Source organism: Schistocerca americana, chromosome 8 (assembly GCF_021461395.2).
Source record: "Schistocerca americana isolate TAMUIC-IGC-003095 chromosome 8, iqSchAmer2.1, whole genome shotgun sequence".
Classification (NCBI taxonomy): Eukaryota; Metazoa; Arthropoda; class Insecta; order Orthoptera; family Acrididae; genus Schistocerca; species Schistocerca americana.
This window is the reverse complement of record NC_060126.1, coordinates 359,455,019-359,471,346: the sequence shown is the minus strand read 5'-3', so window position 1 is coordinate 359,471,346 and position 16,328 is coordinate 359,455,019. Positions and strand designations below refer to the sequence as shown.

Below are 16,328 nucleotides of genomic sequence, written 5' to 3'. Positions count from 1 at the left end.
TTGGTCTGTTGTACAATGAGACAAGCTTCTAGGACCCAACCAAGAACTTCCTCTTCAGTATCTAATGGCGTTCCATACACAAACGCCTTCATGTAACCCATAACAAATAATTTCCGTGGATACAACACAGACAATTTTGTACCGTTATCCAATGCAGTGCAACCAGTGCTGATGCAGATACTTGAGCAGTCTTACTGAAATATTCATTTGCAACCAATGGTCCTTTCCCGAAACTATCGTCTGTATAACATTGATCTGAAAGATTTGGATACTTTAGAGACAATAGTGTGTCGCAGAATAACCATTGAAGACTGCATCAACAAAAGATCGGGGGAACAACTATAATCTTTTAAGCGTTGTTTACATCTACATCTAAATTCTGCAAATCACTGTGAAGTGCAAAGTAGAGGCCTCTCTCTATACAGAAAAGATGCAACATCAGAAAATTGTAGGTAAATCAGGAAGACGTGCAGAGGATCGAGCAGTTTCTCAATATCGGTCACGTGCACACCTTGGAACGGAACAGGTAACCTTCAGCGCGTCGAAAGTTTAAATGGCAGCACCGCACGTAGTCAGCCAGTTCCAGCTGCGGAACAGTCCCGGGTACCCTCAACTACAGTACGTTCAGAGAGCAGCCAAGCCTGTACAACCATGAAGTCGTCATTCTCACCACCGATCACTGCCTCGTTGGACCCTGCCGCCTAATGGACAGGAAACTTCCAAGTGGGCTTAATCTCTCCGTGAGGAGTTTCGAAGTTGGACTTAGTCCCAGTGAGAAACTTTTTAGTTAACTTAGACTATAAGTGATTAGTTAACTATTCGACCAAAATTTTCTGCACCAGTGAATTTTTGTTTCATCAAAGTTTTACCAACCTTCAAAGTAGTCACCAGCATTGCGTGTAACCCGTTGCCAGCGATGTGGAAGTCGTAGGATATTTTTAGCAGTGCCAGCTGTCTTGACAGTTGGAGCGGCGCGGTCTATTGCTCGACAAATTTATAGCAGTTCTGAAGCGAATGCCGTGAAGTGTTTCCTTCAGTTTAGAAATCGAGTTGAACTTACGAGGGCTTAAGTCAGGGGATTGCAGTAGGTGGTACAGCACCTAGCAGCTTCTCACTGTACATCATTCATACAACGTTATGTCACGGTGACACCGATATTGTGCTGTACCATTGAAGACTGTGCTGCCTTCACGTTACGTAGAAGAATGCCACATATGGTATAGTACACAGGATGGTCAGAAACAGTCTGAAACGCTTGTAATGGTGTTTTGGGGTAGGTTGGCTGAGAAATAATTGTTAAGAAAAAATTTGATACGTTACATGGTTTCTTGAACTTATTTAATATTCAAGCCAGCCAATCAGACCATTGCGAGCGCAGATTCAAGGTACAATTAGGTACAATAGCGTAGATGACAGCGCACGGGACTGCCAGCCTTTGGCTCGCGTTCGATCCTTGCTGCCATTGCTTTTTCAGTTTTAGTATAGCTCTCTTGTTTGGTTTTAGGAAACCAAACGAAGAATATGTTTGGTGACATCATCTCTGGCGGGTCGCTTGAATTTGCGTGCACAACGGTCTGACTGCCTAACTTGAGTGCTAATTAACTCGGAAACGACGCAACGTACCGAATGTTTTTACTTTCAGTTATTTCTCACCATAACCTACCCTGCAACACCCTTACAAGCTTTTCAGTCTGTTTCAGGCCAACTTGTTATTAATGTTAACGATTTTTGCATAGCAATCATCATTTAATGTAAAATTACAAAGGGTTTGTTTGTTCCCTCTTGTTGCAAGTATGTCGCAGAGATCTGTAGAGCGCCGACGGCTGATCTTTCCAGGGTACGGGAATATCACGTCACCTGTTTCAGTACTGACCCAGTAGATCGCCGTCCACCGCGACATAAAGACTGAAGCTTTTTTACATCACCTGCGACTGTTCTGATTATACGATGAAATGAATGAAAACATACGAATGATCGTATGTCGATGATGTAATCAGTTGTTATTCTGGGCACGATCACCTTCTTTGTTGTCATTGTGGGCACGGTCACCTTCTTTGTTGCTAGAGTATTGAAGCATTTTTTTAATACATTGCGTTGTGTTTTAATCTGTGGTGGCGATTAAACCTAGCTTATGTTGTTATGAAGCGGACAAATAAAATGGTTTTATATGTAGTTCCTGAAGTATATGGAAGAAGTTTCTTTTTAAGTGTGTTTAGATGAAAGTTTAATTAATGGGTATGTACAGGGTTTAGAGGTATATTGTGACTGAGGACAGTGTACTGAACAACATTACATTTGTATTTATTTCATAAACATATTAATAACGGTAGCTATTAGGAGTAATGCCAACGACCTTGCAGCAGTGGTAACACCGGTTCCCGCCACACCACCAAAATTAAGCGCTTTTGGGCTTGGCTAGCACTTGGATGCCTCACCGTCCGAATTTGCCGAGCGCTGTTGGCAAGCGGGGTGCACTCAGCCCTTGTGAGGCTGATTGAGGAGCTACTTGATTGAGAAGTAGCGGCTCTGGTCACGAAATCTGACAATGGCCGGCAGAGCGGTGTGCTGACCACGTGCCCCTCCATATCTGTATCCAGTGACGCCTATCGGCAGAGAATGACACGGCGGTCGGTCGGTACCGTTCGGTCTTGTGAGACCTGTTCGGGCGGAGTAAGTAGAGGTAGTATGTTTTTCGGTTGTTCAGTATGTCCAAGTACATATGACAGGAGCAAGCCATTCACGGTTTTTTTCCCCTGGGCAGCAAGTCGGGTGTTGAAGCGTGGACGCAAAACGGTTAGCCTATACTGACAGGCGTAATTCATTTAGTGTTGGAGTTATGATCGTGTAGGAAACATCAGAAAGTAGATTATGTGACTTATTCGTACGAAGACTCTTCCATGCAGAGGAAAAACGACCAACGCAGTGAAGTGGGTACATATTAAGGCACAGGTGAGCATAGTACCTTCAGTTGTACCTCTAACTCACCGTATACCGGAGAAAAACAAAATAACTGAATGATGAACAGTACGAAAAATTAAGAAGTGGTAGCCTTGGGTTTGGAATGGGTCGCCGAGATACATCTTCCACAACAATATTTGAGGTTTTTTGATAACAGGGTCAACTATTAACCAAATGTGAATGAAAAATACTTTACTTCGATTAACAGACGGCAACCACAAAGTACAATGAGGTGGAAAATGTTTGATTCCATAGTTGACCGCTAACGCTAGAACCAGTGATTCACTGAATTTAGCTGTGCCAAGGAGACATAATACTGGAAGTTGTATGACGTCACAAACTTGAAGCCACCATCCGCCATGTTTTTTTTCCCCAACATTAGCGTCTGGTGGAAATACTTTGTTCAGAAATACCAGCTTTCGTCATTTACGGGTGTACTAATCATTATGATATTTATCTAAAGTGTAAAGGAATCACGTTTAATTCGTAAGTAGACTAGTCCAAATGATATTATCTTGTATATACATGAATTTTGGTTCTGCTGTTTACTTTACAGCAGCTTTTTATTTCTGTGATTTGACTTTAGATTTCCTGTCAACCCATCTCGAAAAGCTCTTTGGGTGAACGAACGTAAGTTCCGACAGCCTGTATTAAGCAAAATGCTGGATTACGAAAGCAGCCTTTTCACACACATACTTCTCTTTTTGGTTATTTGAAACGTCTAACAAAAAGAAAGTTACATTACCGAGGGGAAATGCGAGTTATTACTGGATCAAATATTCATTTAAGATCAGAGAAAATACGAAAATACAGTTCTGACGTTGTGTTATTCACACACGCAGTCTAACATTTTCTACTTAAAAAAGCTGTTGCGTGCGCCCACGGAAATTAAGAACAAGAGGCAATCTTCAACAGTAGTCTGCTAACATTTTGGAGCACCTAACACGCTGGTGCCGCCTTCAGTGCAACGTGCAGCATAAGTGTGCAGCGTAATCTCCTCTTATGAAACCTCTATGAACTGAGCGGCAGATTAAATATTATCATTGGCTATCTAACAAGTAAACAATGAAGAAAATTAACAACCGAGTTGCCGGCCTTTGTGGACGAGCGGTTCTAGGCCCTTCAGTCCGGAAGTGTGCTGCTGCTACGGTCGCAGGTTCGAATCTTGCCTCGGGCATGGATGTGTCTGATGTCCTTAGACTAGCTAGGTTTAAGTAGTTCTAAGTACAGGGGACTGATGACCTCAGATGTTAAGTCCCATAGTGCTTAGAGCAATTAAAAAAAAACTACAGAGTTACGAAGACTTCTGATGGAGATAACAAAAAGCATTTTTCTTTTATCGCCCTGTTCTGCCTCAAAACAGACGAATCTGCAAACCATTTCCGAATTACTGATATTCCATTCAAAAGGAATACACGATTAACAGTACACGATAAGCGTACAGTTGAAATACACTGGTGTGCAAAGCTTAGGGACGAAAGCAACTTTCCCATAATGTGTCACTGTTAAGTAACATAGCTCGATAAAACTTGCACCGTACACAGAAAATACTGCTGTATAGTACAGAACGTGACTGCAAGAAATGCGCAATGCGACCAACAGAAATGACACTTCTTCAAAGACAATAATTACACTAAGGGGGCCGCGATTTTTAATGGTCCCCTGGACATTACAAAAGGCGGGACATGGTTTCATAATGGGGTGTGTGATCACAATACACGCAATGCATGCCGTGCAACATGCTGCCACGCTGGTCACATCGTTGGTGTGGAGTTCTTGTGGTACGCTGTTCCATTTCTTCAGCAGTGCAGATAACTGCTGGGTGCTCGTTGATGCTTAAGGCCATTCTGCAAGATGTCTGCCCAGTGCGTCCCACACGTGCCCCATGGAGTTTAAGTCAGGGAAACGGACAGACAGTTCATTCGCCGAGTATCCTCTCCTTCCAAGAGCTCCCCCACCTGCTCTGTTCGATGCGGTGGCGCTTTTTCATAAAATTGAAGTTAGGGCCGAATACACTCATGAAAAGACGTGTATGGGGAAGTCTTACAGTGTCAGAAACGTTGGCTCATAAGTGTACCATGTTCAAAGATTCAGATCAGTACGCCCGCGCAGTAGTATACGTCCCAACACCATGAATCCTGGACAACCAAAACGATCGTGCTCTACAATGTTCCTGGTAGCATTACGTGTTCCCGTCTCTCACCATATAAGCGTACCTCCAGAATCACTACTCAGACTAAGTCTGCTCTCATCCATATAGAGCACGTGACCCCACTCCTCATTGGTTCAGTTTGTGCGCTCTTGGCGGCATGGCAAACGGTGCCACGAATGGACGGGTGTCAAGGTACTGGTCGTCGGGCATAGAGACCAGCCCCAAGCAGTCGCCGTGTCACTGTGAAGCGTGAAACTGCGCGCCTTGCAGTGCTGTTAAATGCGTTTGCCACTGTACCTGCTGTTTGTCGTGGGTCCCTTCTTGCATATTGCGGAATGTAGCGGTTATCTGCTGCTGTGGTTAACTGTAGTGGACCACCGCCTCTACTTCGGGCAGCAGTGCCTGTGGTTCGGAAAGCTACCTACACTGTTGTGACCGTAGAAAATTTTAATTTTTATTCTTGCTTTTGTGACCATAATAAGAGTCCAGGCTCCATAGGCAAACAGCCAGGCAACATTAAATAATAGTCCACCAGGACTTAGGGACAAGATAAGCGGCGGAGGCTGCCCAGTATGGCTTGTTGATCAAATAACTTAGTGTTTGACTTCCTGCCAGAGGAAGCAGCATGAATCAAACTTGCGCAATGGAAGACGCAAACACCAGGGCGATAATACAGCAAGAGAGAGTGTCAGTCACGTGCGGGAAAGACTAGTGTGGAACCAAATTAAGTTACGTGCAGCTAGAAACGAAAGTGTCGTGTGGAACCATAGGCATCCTTGTGCAATCCGATCACTTAGAAATGAAAGGGTCGTGTGAAACAAATTAACTCGTGTGCACCCAAGTACATGAGAAACGAAATGAAAGGCCAGGCAGCGGAATAGCTAGAGGCGGAGATTCAGACGCAGATTCAGAGCCAGTACCGGCGGTTTGGAGATTCTGCAGCGAGACGCCTGTGGGGCAGAGTAGGCCCATAGCAGCCGATACAGCTGATAAAGACTTCAACTACGAGAAGACGGTGATAGACTCTGGTGGACACTCAGGAACTGCAGGTCAAGTAGGATTTTTAAAGTTTCATTGGAATAGTGTTGAACACAGGCTGTCAGTCTTTGTCTCAATTACTTAGAGAGATTTCAGTGCTAACCAAGAATAAGTGGTTGCTTCGTACCTATTTCTTAGATGTACCGGCAGTTAGCTTTGAAGTAGCAAGTCCAAATAAATAGACTGAATCTTACTAAGGCGTTTATGGTCCAATACCTCACATAAGTATATGTGAGAATAAACTTGATAGAAACTAACCAATCTTTTCTGCCTATTGCAATTCTGTAACCTATTTTCAGGAAAATTTGCTTCAGACCAAGGACATTCTCTCCCTCTCATCTCTGATGTAAAGGATGACAGCAATTTATAACTAACCCATTGTAGTTAACAACCCGATTGCGCTATGCAGTTCGCACTTACTTCATTCTGGTATAGTGAGGCTGTGCCGGGACGCGACAACGCACTTAAAATAGTACTGCGAACAATACCAAACTCCTGGGCTACACTCATCACCCTTAGTCCTTCTTCCAATTTCCCAATCATTCTTCGCCTTGTGAAGCCATCCAGATGTTGTCTCCGAGCCATGTTGCAATGAAGAATGCCATCAAAACGAAGAATAACTATTCGCTGATTGGCACACACTGTCTTTTGCTGTTCCTTCAACGGCCTCGCGTTAAAGCATCAGTCCCTTTTAGCGCCGTAATCACGCCGATCTGAACGCCATGTGATGTCCAGTTTTCAGTGCACGACTGGAGTTTTATATGTGTTACATTAATTTGTCTATCTGATTCTTAAGTTTGTCGGAGTAGTATAAGTTATCACTCGTAAAGTCACATTTGGCGCGTGTATAATATTACAATATACGTACTGTTACGGCGTAAAATCAAGCGCCTGAACGCCAGTCGGGAACGGTAGAGAAGAGATGGCTGTGAGAAGACGTCAGCCAATTGCAAGCTAACTGACCCCTCTCCAGGACGACAACGCGACAGCATCGGCCCCTATGTGAAGAGGACATAAGCGCCGCGACCGACTGGCGACGCCCCTGTTCAATAGCAGCTTCAAGACTTGTGACTTCGCTTGTACACTCTATGTAGCACAGACTTGGAATTGTTCATACTGCAGAAGCTGGATTATTTTGTATGTCGCCCTTTGCTTGTGACACATCTGTGTAATGGCAAAAGTTACGTATTGTAACTTTACTTATTGTAATAAAACCCATTAATATGATTTGTTTGAATGTTTGTGTAGTGAACCGAGTACCCAAATTTCCTAGACACCACACATACCTTGTTGTTACGTCGCATATATGTGACTGAAGTGCAGTGAGAAGCATACCGAATTATTATGGGCAGAACGCACCACACTTACTGCGCTCTTGCAAGTCACAACCTAACGCCTCGGCCGCCTCACATGCTGCTATAAGGAAACATCACTGCTTAGCAACCTTGTATAACGTGCCTTCCGCTAGGACTGTTGATATTTTTAAAAAAATCTGGAATTCCATATATCGATATTTAAAAGACATCATTTTCGGCGCCCGATGTATAGAAAAAGAAATCGATATATCAATACATGGACGGGAAAGATATTGACGTGCTGACCCATAAAAATATTGGCTGCACACGTAAACAATTTTTTTTAACGCAGCTGGTGCCCTAGTGCTCTACATCGGAAACCTTGTTATTCCATTGACACTGCCACTTCCCAGTGCAGTCGGAGTTCTTCTTTTGTGCCACATATTCTTGCTTCACACAGTCATAGAGAAAGACTGGACGGGATGAAAGCTCAAAAAGTAGTATCTTCGTACATCCATATTTAAATTGGATGATGGTGGTACCTCAGCTGGTATAATTTTTATGAAAAATGAAACTCCTCCAGCTGTACTTAAGTTTTCATATTTATTAAATCTTAAGTACAGCTGGAGGAGTTTCATTTTTAACAAAAAGTGGTACAACTCCTTCAAACAGTGAAGGTAAAATTATGTTCTACTACAATTTCAAAACGAAAACTTCAAATATTTATCAAAAATGGTGAAAAAATGTAATATAAAATAAAAATAACGACACTCGATATTATCATTTTGATACCTATACATCGATATCTCGGCAAACATACATACAACGTCCGAACAGGCCGCGAAGGCCCAATGGTACCGACTGACCACCGGGTCATCCTCAGGCTCTAGGCGTCAAGGGAGCGGATACGGAGAGACATGTGGTCAGCACACACACCACTCTCCCGGCCGTTGAAAGGTTTCGTGACCCGTGCCGCTACTTCGCAATTGCCTCACAAAGGCTGGGTGCCCCCTACTTCCAACAGTACTCGGCACACCCAGACGGTGACCCATCCAAGTGCCGGCCAAGCCCGACAGCACTTAACTTCGGTGGTCTGTTGGGAACTGGTGTTACCACTGCTGCAACGCCACTGGCTATCGATTTATTGGAGGGAAAATGTCGCTGATATACACTACTGACATTAAAATTGCTACACCACGAAGATGAAGTGCTACAGACGCGACAGGAAGAAGATGCTGTGATATGATAATGATTAGCTTTTCAGAGCGTTCACACAAAGTTGGCGACGGTGGCGACACCTACAACGTGCTGACATGACGAAAGTTTCCAACCGATTTCTCATACACAAACAGCAGTTGACCGGCGTTGCCTGGTGAAACGTTGTCGTGATGCCTCGTGTAAGGAGGAGCAATGCGTACCATCACGTTTCCGACTTTCATAAAGGTGGGCAATAGCCTATCACGATTGCGGTTTATCGTATCGCGACATTGCTTCTCGCGTTGGTTGAGATCCAATGACTGTTAGCAGAATATGGAATCGGTGGGTTCAGGAGGGTAGTACGGAACGCCGTGCTGGACCCCAACGGTCTCGTATCACTAGCAGTCGAGATGACAGGCATCTTATCCGCATGGCTGTAACGGAATGTGCAGACACGTCTCGATCCCTGAGTCAACAGACGGGGATGTTTGCAAGACAACAACCATCTGCACGAACAGTTCGACGACGTTTGCAGCAGCATGGACTATCAGCTCGGAGACCATGGCTGCGGTTACCCTTGACGCTGCATCACAGACAAGAGCGCCTGCGATGGTGTACTCAACGACGAACCTGGGTGCACGAATGGCAAAACGTCATTTTTTCGGATGAATCCAGGTTCTGTTTACAGAATCATGATGGTCGCATCCGTGTTTGGCAACATCGCGGTGAACGCACATTGGAAGCGTGTATTCATCATCGTCATACTGGCGTATCACCCGGCGTGATGGCATGGGGTGCCATTGGTTACACGTCTTGGTCACTTCTTGTTCGCATTGGCGGCACTTGAACAGTGGAAGTTACATTTCAGATGTGTTACGACCCGTGGTTCTACCCTTCATTCGATCCCTGCGAAACCCTACATTTCAGCAGGATAATGCACGACCGCATGTTGCAGGTCCTGTACGGACCTTTCTGGATACAGAAAATGTTCGACTGCTGCCCTGGTCGGCACGTTCTCCAGATCTCTCACCAATTGAAAACGTCTGGTGAATGGTGGCCGAGCAACTGGCTCGTCACAATGCGCCAGTCACTAATCTTTATGGAGTGTGGTATCGTGTTGAAGCTGCATGGGCAGCTGTACCTGTACACTCTATCCAAGCTCTGTTTGACTCAATGCCCAGGCGTATCAAGGCCGTTATTATGGCCAGAGGTGGTTGTTCTGGGTACTGATTTCTCAGGATCTAATGCACCCAAATTGCGTGAAAATGTAATCACATGTCAGTTCTAGTATAATATATTTGTCCAATGAATTAGCATCTGCATTTCTTCTTAGTGTAGGAATTTTAATGGCCAGTAGTGTATATATCGATACTTTTTTTAAAACGTAAACCAGAAACGATTGATATGTCGATACATCGATATCGTATCATCCGGCCTACCTTCCACATGGTGTTGGTGGTTAACCGTCGAAACGCGTAGTGAATGAAATAAAACTTAGTGACCGACGCAGAAATATGTAATTCTTTGATTATGAGTAACAGTAGCCGTCTTATAACATGGTTCATAATGGATTTAATTGAGAGTTGATAGATATAAATCATTTTAATATCGGATTGACAACCTTTTGTAATTTTGTTTCGAGCTCCCTGTAAGTGCAGAAACAATGAAGAGGACAGACTTACCGCGTCGACTCCCAGGTACTCGATGTAGCTGGCGAAGCCCTCGTTGAGCCAGAGGTCGGACCACCAGCTGGGCGTGACCAGGTTGCCGAACCACTGGTGCGCCAGCTCGTGCGCCACCACCGTGGCCACGCTCTGCTTGTTGCTGTTGGTCGACACGCCGGGCTCGTACAACATCGCCGTCTCCCTGCGTACACCAGCGTAAACACGTCAGCCGGCTATTTGCGTTGTCGCACACCGCGCGGAGGCCTGATGGAGTTCTGCGGCAGAAGGTACACAGAGGCCGCCGCGGCACGGGTATCGGAAAGCGCAGAGGACGTAAGGCATGACCTAGCGAGATGTGTTTCTCGCTGTCAAAGAAGAAAGGGTTGGGCTGCTCGAGTACTCAGCTCAGACAAGGAACAGGACACTAGGTATAGTCTTTGACAACTTGTTATTTTACAATCCGAGTTTGCTGCATCACAGATACAGCATACGTACCGCTTTCCTTACAGCTACACACACACACACACACACACACACACACACTCACACACACTCTCTGCTTCATTCGACTCTAATATGTACCGCACAATCCTGAACACAACTGGAATACCTTGTGCTGTTCGATTTATTAGGCTTACATTGTGAAGCCAATTAGATTATTTTCTCTTCTGAGGTTCACTGGATAAAAAGAGGGCACAAACCGTTGAATTCAGCATTTAGAGTTAAATGCGCTGGCTGCTTCCGTGATAATGATGTAACATTTCACATACAGGGCGAAGCAGCCACGACAGTCATCCCAGGCAGTAGTATAACCAGAAAGAATAAAAACATTTGAAGGTACAGTTTTTACTTAGTAATAGTGGAAAATGTTTGAGGACCCCGAATAGTAGGCTCATTTTTTTTACGCTTCCTGATTCCAAACAAACTATGACTCCCCACAAAAGACTAGGTTTTGATATGCTTTTTACTGAGCACTACTTGATTCGCAGCGCCCAGGCAGTACGGAATGGGGTACTCTTCTGGCGCCTTGTGTTGGTAAAAATGGTAACTTGTAATGCAAGCGAAGGGGACAGAGTGTGATCAGATACCGACCAGTGGCAGCATGTTTCCTCACCAAAATTACTACCAAAGTTTAAAAAAATATATACAGTGAGGCAACGAATAATATTTTAATGGACATTGATTCGTGACGTTAAATGAACAGTTATAAAATATACAGGCTGTTGGGGGTATCAGTGCAGATATTTTTATTGCTGCTAGAGGACAGTGTATTTACTTGATTTGAAGAGTAATGATTATAGCTATTATGACTAGTATGTTTTTACGTTAGTATCTCCAAGTACATGTGGCAACAGCAAGCCATTAATGCTTATTTTTCCTTAGGCAGTAGGTCAGGTGTTGAAGTGTGGACGCAAAACGGTTAGACTATAGTGACAGGCGTACTCCACTTACTGGTGCAACTAAAAGTGTGCATAAAACGTCAGACAGTAAACTGTGTGTCGTGTTTACAGGACGCAGAGAAAAAACAATCAACACACTGAAATGAGTAAGGATTTAGGCTACCAAAACTCTCAAATACCCCAATTATAAAACTTCATTTTATTTAAGCGGCAATACAGCTCACATATTATTCGACAACGACAAAACAGATTTATTAAGTAACACTAGTTTTTATTAAATCACCTGCAGTGACTGCAACAAACTGTATTGGTCAAACAAGCAGAGGTATTGCAACTAGGCTGATTGAACACAAACGCTGCTGGAGATTACATAAGTCAGACTCCACCTTTCCCGAACATGTGCTGTAGGAAGGACACAAAAAAAAAAAAAAAAAAAAAATGGCTCTGAGCACTATGGGACTTAACTGCTGTGGTCATCCGTACCCTAGAACTTAGAACTACTTAAACCTAGCTAACCTAAGGACATCACACACATCCATGCCCGAGGCAGGATTCGAACCTGCGACAGCAGCGGTCGCGCGGTTCCGGACTGTAGCGCCTAGAACCGCTCGGCCACTCCGGTCGGCCAAGGAAGGACACAGATACCAAGTCCACACAGAAGTGCTTCATGTTGTTATTGTTGTTGTCTTCAGTCCGAAGACTGCTTTGATGCAGCTCTCCATGCTACTCCGTCCAGTGCAAGCCTTTTCATTGACGAATAACTGCTGAAACCTACATTATTCTGAACTGCTTCCTGTATTCATCTCCCTCTACGACTTTTACTCACCCTCCTCCCCCTCCCGCAGACACACACGCACTTCCGTCCAACATTAAATTCGTAATCCCTTCATGTCTCAGAATGTTTCCTATCAACTGATCCCTTCTTCTAGTCAGGTTGTGCCACCAATTTCTTTTCCTCCCAGTTCTATTCAGTACCTCCTTAGTAGTTACGTTTACGTGATATGCCCATCTAATATTCATCATTCTTCTGTAGCACCACATTCCAGAAGCTTCTACTCTCCTCTTGTCTAAACTGTTTATCGTTCATGTTTCACTTCCATACATCGCTACGGTCCTTACAAATACACATATCAAAAAAAGTTTTGCATCACCCCTGTTACCAGAACTCCTGAAGATAGACTTTGGCTGTGGGTATTATATCATAGACACAGTTCCTTTGACTGTTCGGAGATGTTACTAAACCCGCTCAAACATGTAAAACAACCATGCATGAGCAGCCCCTATTAGACAGAGGGGGTCCGACAGCCTATCAGTTCCAATCATTCCATCAGGAAGGAGGTACACGCCTCGTGTACATGGATAGATGGACAATGCCGCCGTTCGATCGCGTGCGCTTTGTTATTTTGTGCCAGGAAGGGCTCTCAACGAGGGAAGTGGCTGGCTCTGAGCACTATGGGACTCAACTGCTGAGGTCATTAGTCCCCTAGAACTTAGAACTAGTTAAACCTAACTAACCTAAGGACATCACAAACATCCATGCCCGAGGCAGGATTCGAACCTGCGAACGTAGCGGTCTTGCGGTTCCAGACTGCAGCGCCTTTAACCGCACGGCCACTTCGGCCGGCCGAGGGAAGTGTCCAGGCGCCTAGGAGTGAACCAAAGCGATGTTGTTCGGACATGGAGGAGATACAGAGAGACAGGAGTTGTCGATGACATGCCTCGCTCAGGCCACCCAAGGGCTACTACTGCAGTGGATGACCGCTAACTACGGATTGTGGCTCGGAGGAACCCTGACAGCAACGCCACCATGTTGAATAATGCTTTTCGTGCAGCCACAGGAGGTAGTGTTACTACTCAAACTGTGCGTAATAGGTTGTATGAAGCGCAACTTTTCTCCCGACATCCATGGCGAGGTCCATCTTTGCAACCATGACACCAAGCAGCGCAGTACAGATGGGCTCAAGAACATGTCGAATGGACCGCTCAGGATTGGCGTCACTTTCTCTTCACCGATGAGTGTCGAGTATGCCTTCAACCAGACAATAGCCGGAGACGTGTTCGAGGCAACCCTGTCAGGCTGGACGTCTTAGACACACTGTCCAGCGATTGCAGCAAGTTAGATGTTCCCTTCCGTTTTGGGGTGACATTATGTGGGGCCGACATACGCCACTGGTGGTCAGGGTTTATGGAAGGCGCCGTAACGGCTGTAGGCATTCGTCTTCATGGACGACAATTCGCGCCACCATCGTGCACATGACATCATGTGAATGACTTCCTTCAGGATAACGACATCACTCGACTAGAGTGACGAGCATATTCTCCAGACCTGAACCCTATCGAATATGCCTGGGATAGATTGAAAAGTGCTGTTTACCGACGATGTGACCCAGAAACCACTCTGAGGGGTCTGCGCCGAATCGCTGTTGAGGAGTGGGAGTATCTGGCCGAACAGTGCCTTGATGAAATTGTGGATAGTATGCCGCGACGAATACAGGCATGCATCAGTGCAAGACGATTGCTGCTGGGTGTTAGAGGTACCGGTGTGTATAGCAGTTTGGGCCACCACCTCTGAAGGTCTCGCTGTATGGTGGTACAACACGCATTGTGTGGTTTTCATGAGCAATAAAAAGGCGGAAATGACGTTTATGTTGAACTCTATCAAAATTTTCTGTACAGGTTCCGGAACTCTCGGAACCGAGGTGATGTAAAACTTTTTTTATGTGTGTACTTTTGAGAAGACTTCCTAATACTTGAATCTATATTCGGCGTTAAGAAAAATTCTCTTCTTCGCAAACTATTTTCTTGCCATTGCCAGTCTACTTTTCATATCCTCTCTATTTCGACCATCATCAGTTATTTCACTCCTAAAATAATAAAACCCATTTACTATTTCAAGCCTATCGTTTCCTACTCTAATTACCTCAGGATCATCTGATTTAATTCGACTGTATTTCATTATCTTTGTTTTTCTTCTATAGATGTTAATCTACTGTACTTTTTTCAAGATACTGTCCATTCCATTCAACTGCTCCTTCAAGTCCTTTGCTGTCTCTGACAGAATTACAATGTCATCGGCGAACCTCGAAGAATTTATTGGTTCTCCCTGAACTTCAATTCCTTCTCAAAATTTTTCCTTGATATCCTTTACTGCTTGCTCATTGTAGAGATTGAACGATATCGGGAATAAGCTACAACCCTGTCTCACTCCCTTCTCAACCACTGCTTCCCTTTCAGTCCCCTCGACCCTTATAATTTCTGTCTGGTTGCTGTACAACTTATAAATAGCCTTTCGCTCCTTGTATTTTACCCTGGTACCTTTAGGATTTCTAAGAGAGTGTTCCAGTCAACATTGTCGAAAGCTTCTTCTAAGTCTTCAAATGCTATAAACATAGGTTTTCCTTGAAACTTCCTGGCAGATTAAAACTGTGTGCCCGACCGAGACTCGAACTCGGGACCTTTGCCTTTCGCGGGCAAGTGCTCTTGCCCGCGAAAGGCAAAGGTCCCGAGTTCGAGTCTCGGTCGGGCACACAGTTTTAATCTGCCAGGAAGTTTCATATCAGCGCACACTCCGCTGCAGAGTGAAAATCTCATTCTGGAAACATCCCCCAGGCTGTGGCTAAGCCATGTCTCCGCAATATCCTTGCTTTCAGGAGTACTAGTTCTGCAAGGTTCGCAGGAGAGCTTCTGTAAAGTTTGGAAGGTAGGAGACGAGGTACTGGCAGAAGTAAAGCTGTGAGTACCGGGCGTGAGTCGTGCTTCGGTAGCTCTGTTGGTAGAGCACTTGCCCGCGAAAGGCAAAGGTCCCGAGTTCGAGTCTCGGTCGGGCACACAGTTTTAATCTGCCAGGAAGTTTCATATCAGCGCACACTCCGCTGCAGAGTGAAAATCTCATAGGTTTTCCTTGTTTAACCTATCTTCTAAGGCTGAGAAACAGTGGCGTCAGTACTGCCTCACGTGTTCCTACATTTCTCCGGAATCCAAACTGATCTTCCCTGATGTTGTCTTCTAGCAAATTTTTCCATTCTTCTGTAAATAATTTGTAAAGTGTTTAGTAACCATGTCTTAGTAAACTGATATTTTTGTAACATTCATTCCTGTCAGCATATGCTTTCTTTGGAATTGAATTTATTATAATCTTCTAGAAGTCTGAGGGTATTTCGTCTTTGTAATACATCTTGCACAGTAGATGGAAGAGTCATGTCTGGCTCTCCGAAGGATATCAATAGTTCTGACAGAGTGTCGTATACTCCAGGGGCCTTGTTTCGGCTTAAGTCTTTCAGTGTCCTGTCAAATTCTTCTTGCAATATCATATCTCCCACCCCATCTTCATCTGCGTCCTCTTCAAGTTCATCTCTCCAGTATAGACCCTCTACCGTACTCCTGTCAGCTTTTAACTTTCCCTTTTTGCTTGGTAATGGTTTTCCATCTGAGCTCTTGATATTCATGCAGCTGTTTTTTTTCTCCGAAGACCTCTTTAATTTTCCTGTAGGCGGTATCTATCTTTTCATTAGTAAAATGTGCTTCTAAATCATTACATTTGTCCTCTAATCTTTCCTGCTTTGCCATTCTGCACTTCCTGTCATTTTTAGACGTTGTATTCCCTTTCACCTGCTTCATTTGCTGA

At 44.5% G+C, this 16,328-nt stretch overlaps 1 protein-coding gene across 1 annotated transcript in view; it reads right to left on the bottom strand.

Moving 5' to 3' along the window:
- Positions 1-16,328, bottom strand: part of LOC124545850 (aminopeptidase N-like) — a 296,523-nt gene that overhangs the window by 104,915 nt on the left and 175,280 nt on the right. The window contains exon 6 of the mRNA XM_047124807.1: positions 10,323-10,506. Coding sequence (XP_046980763.1) covers positions 10,323-10,506 — 184 coding nt within the window. The remainder of the gene's footprint in view (positions 1-10,322; positions 10,507-16,328) is intronic.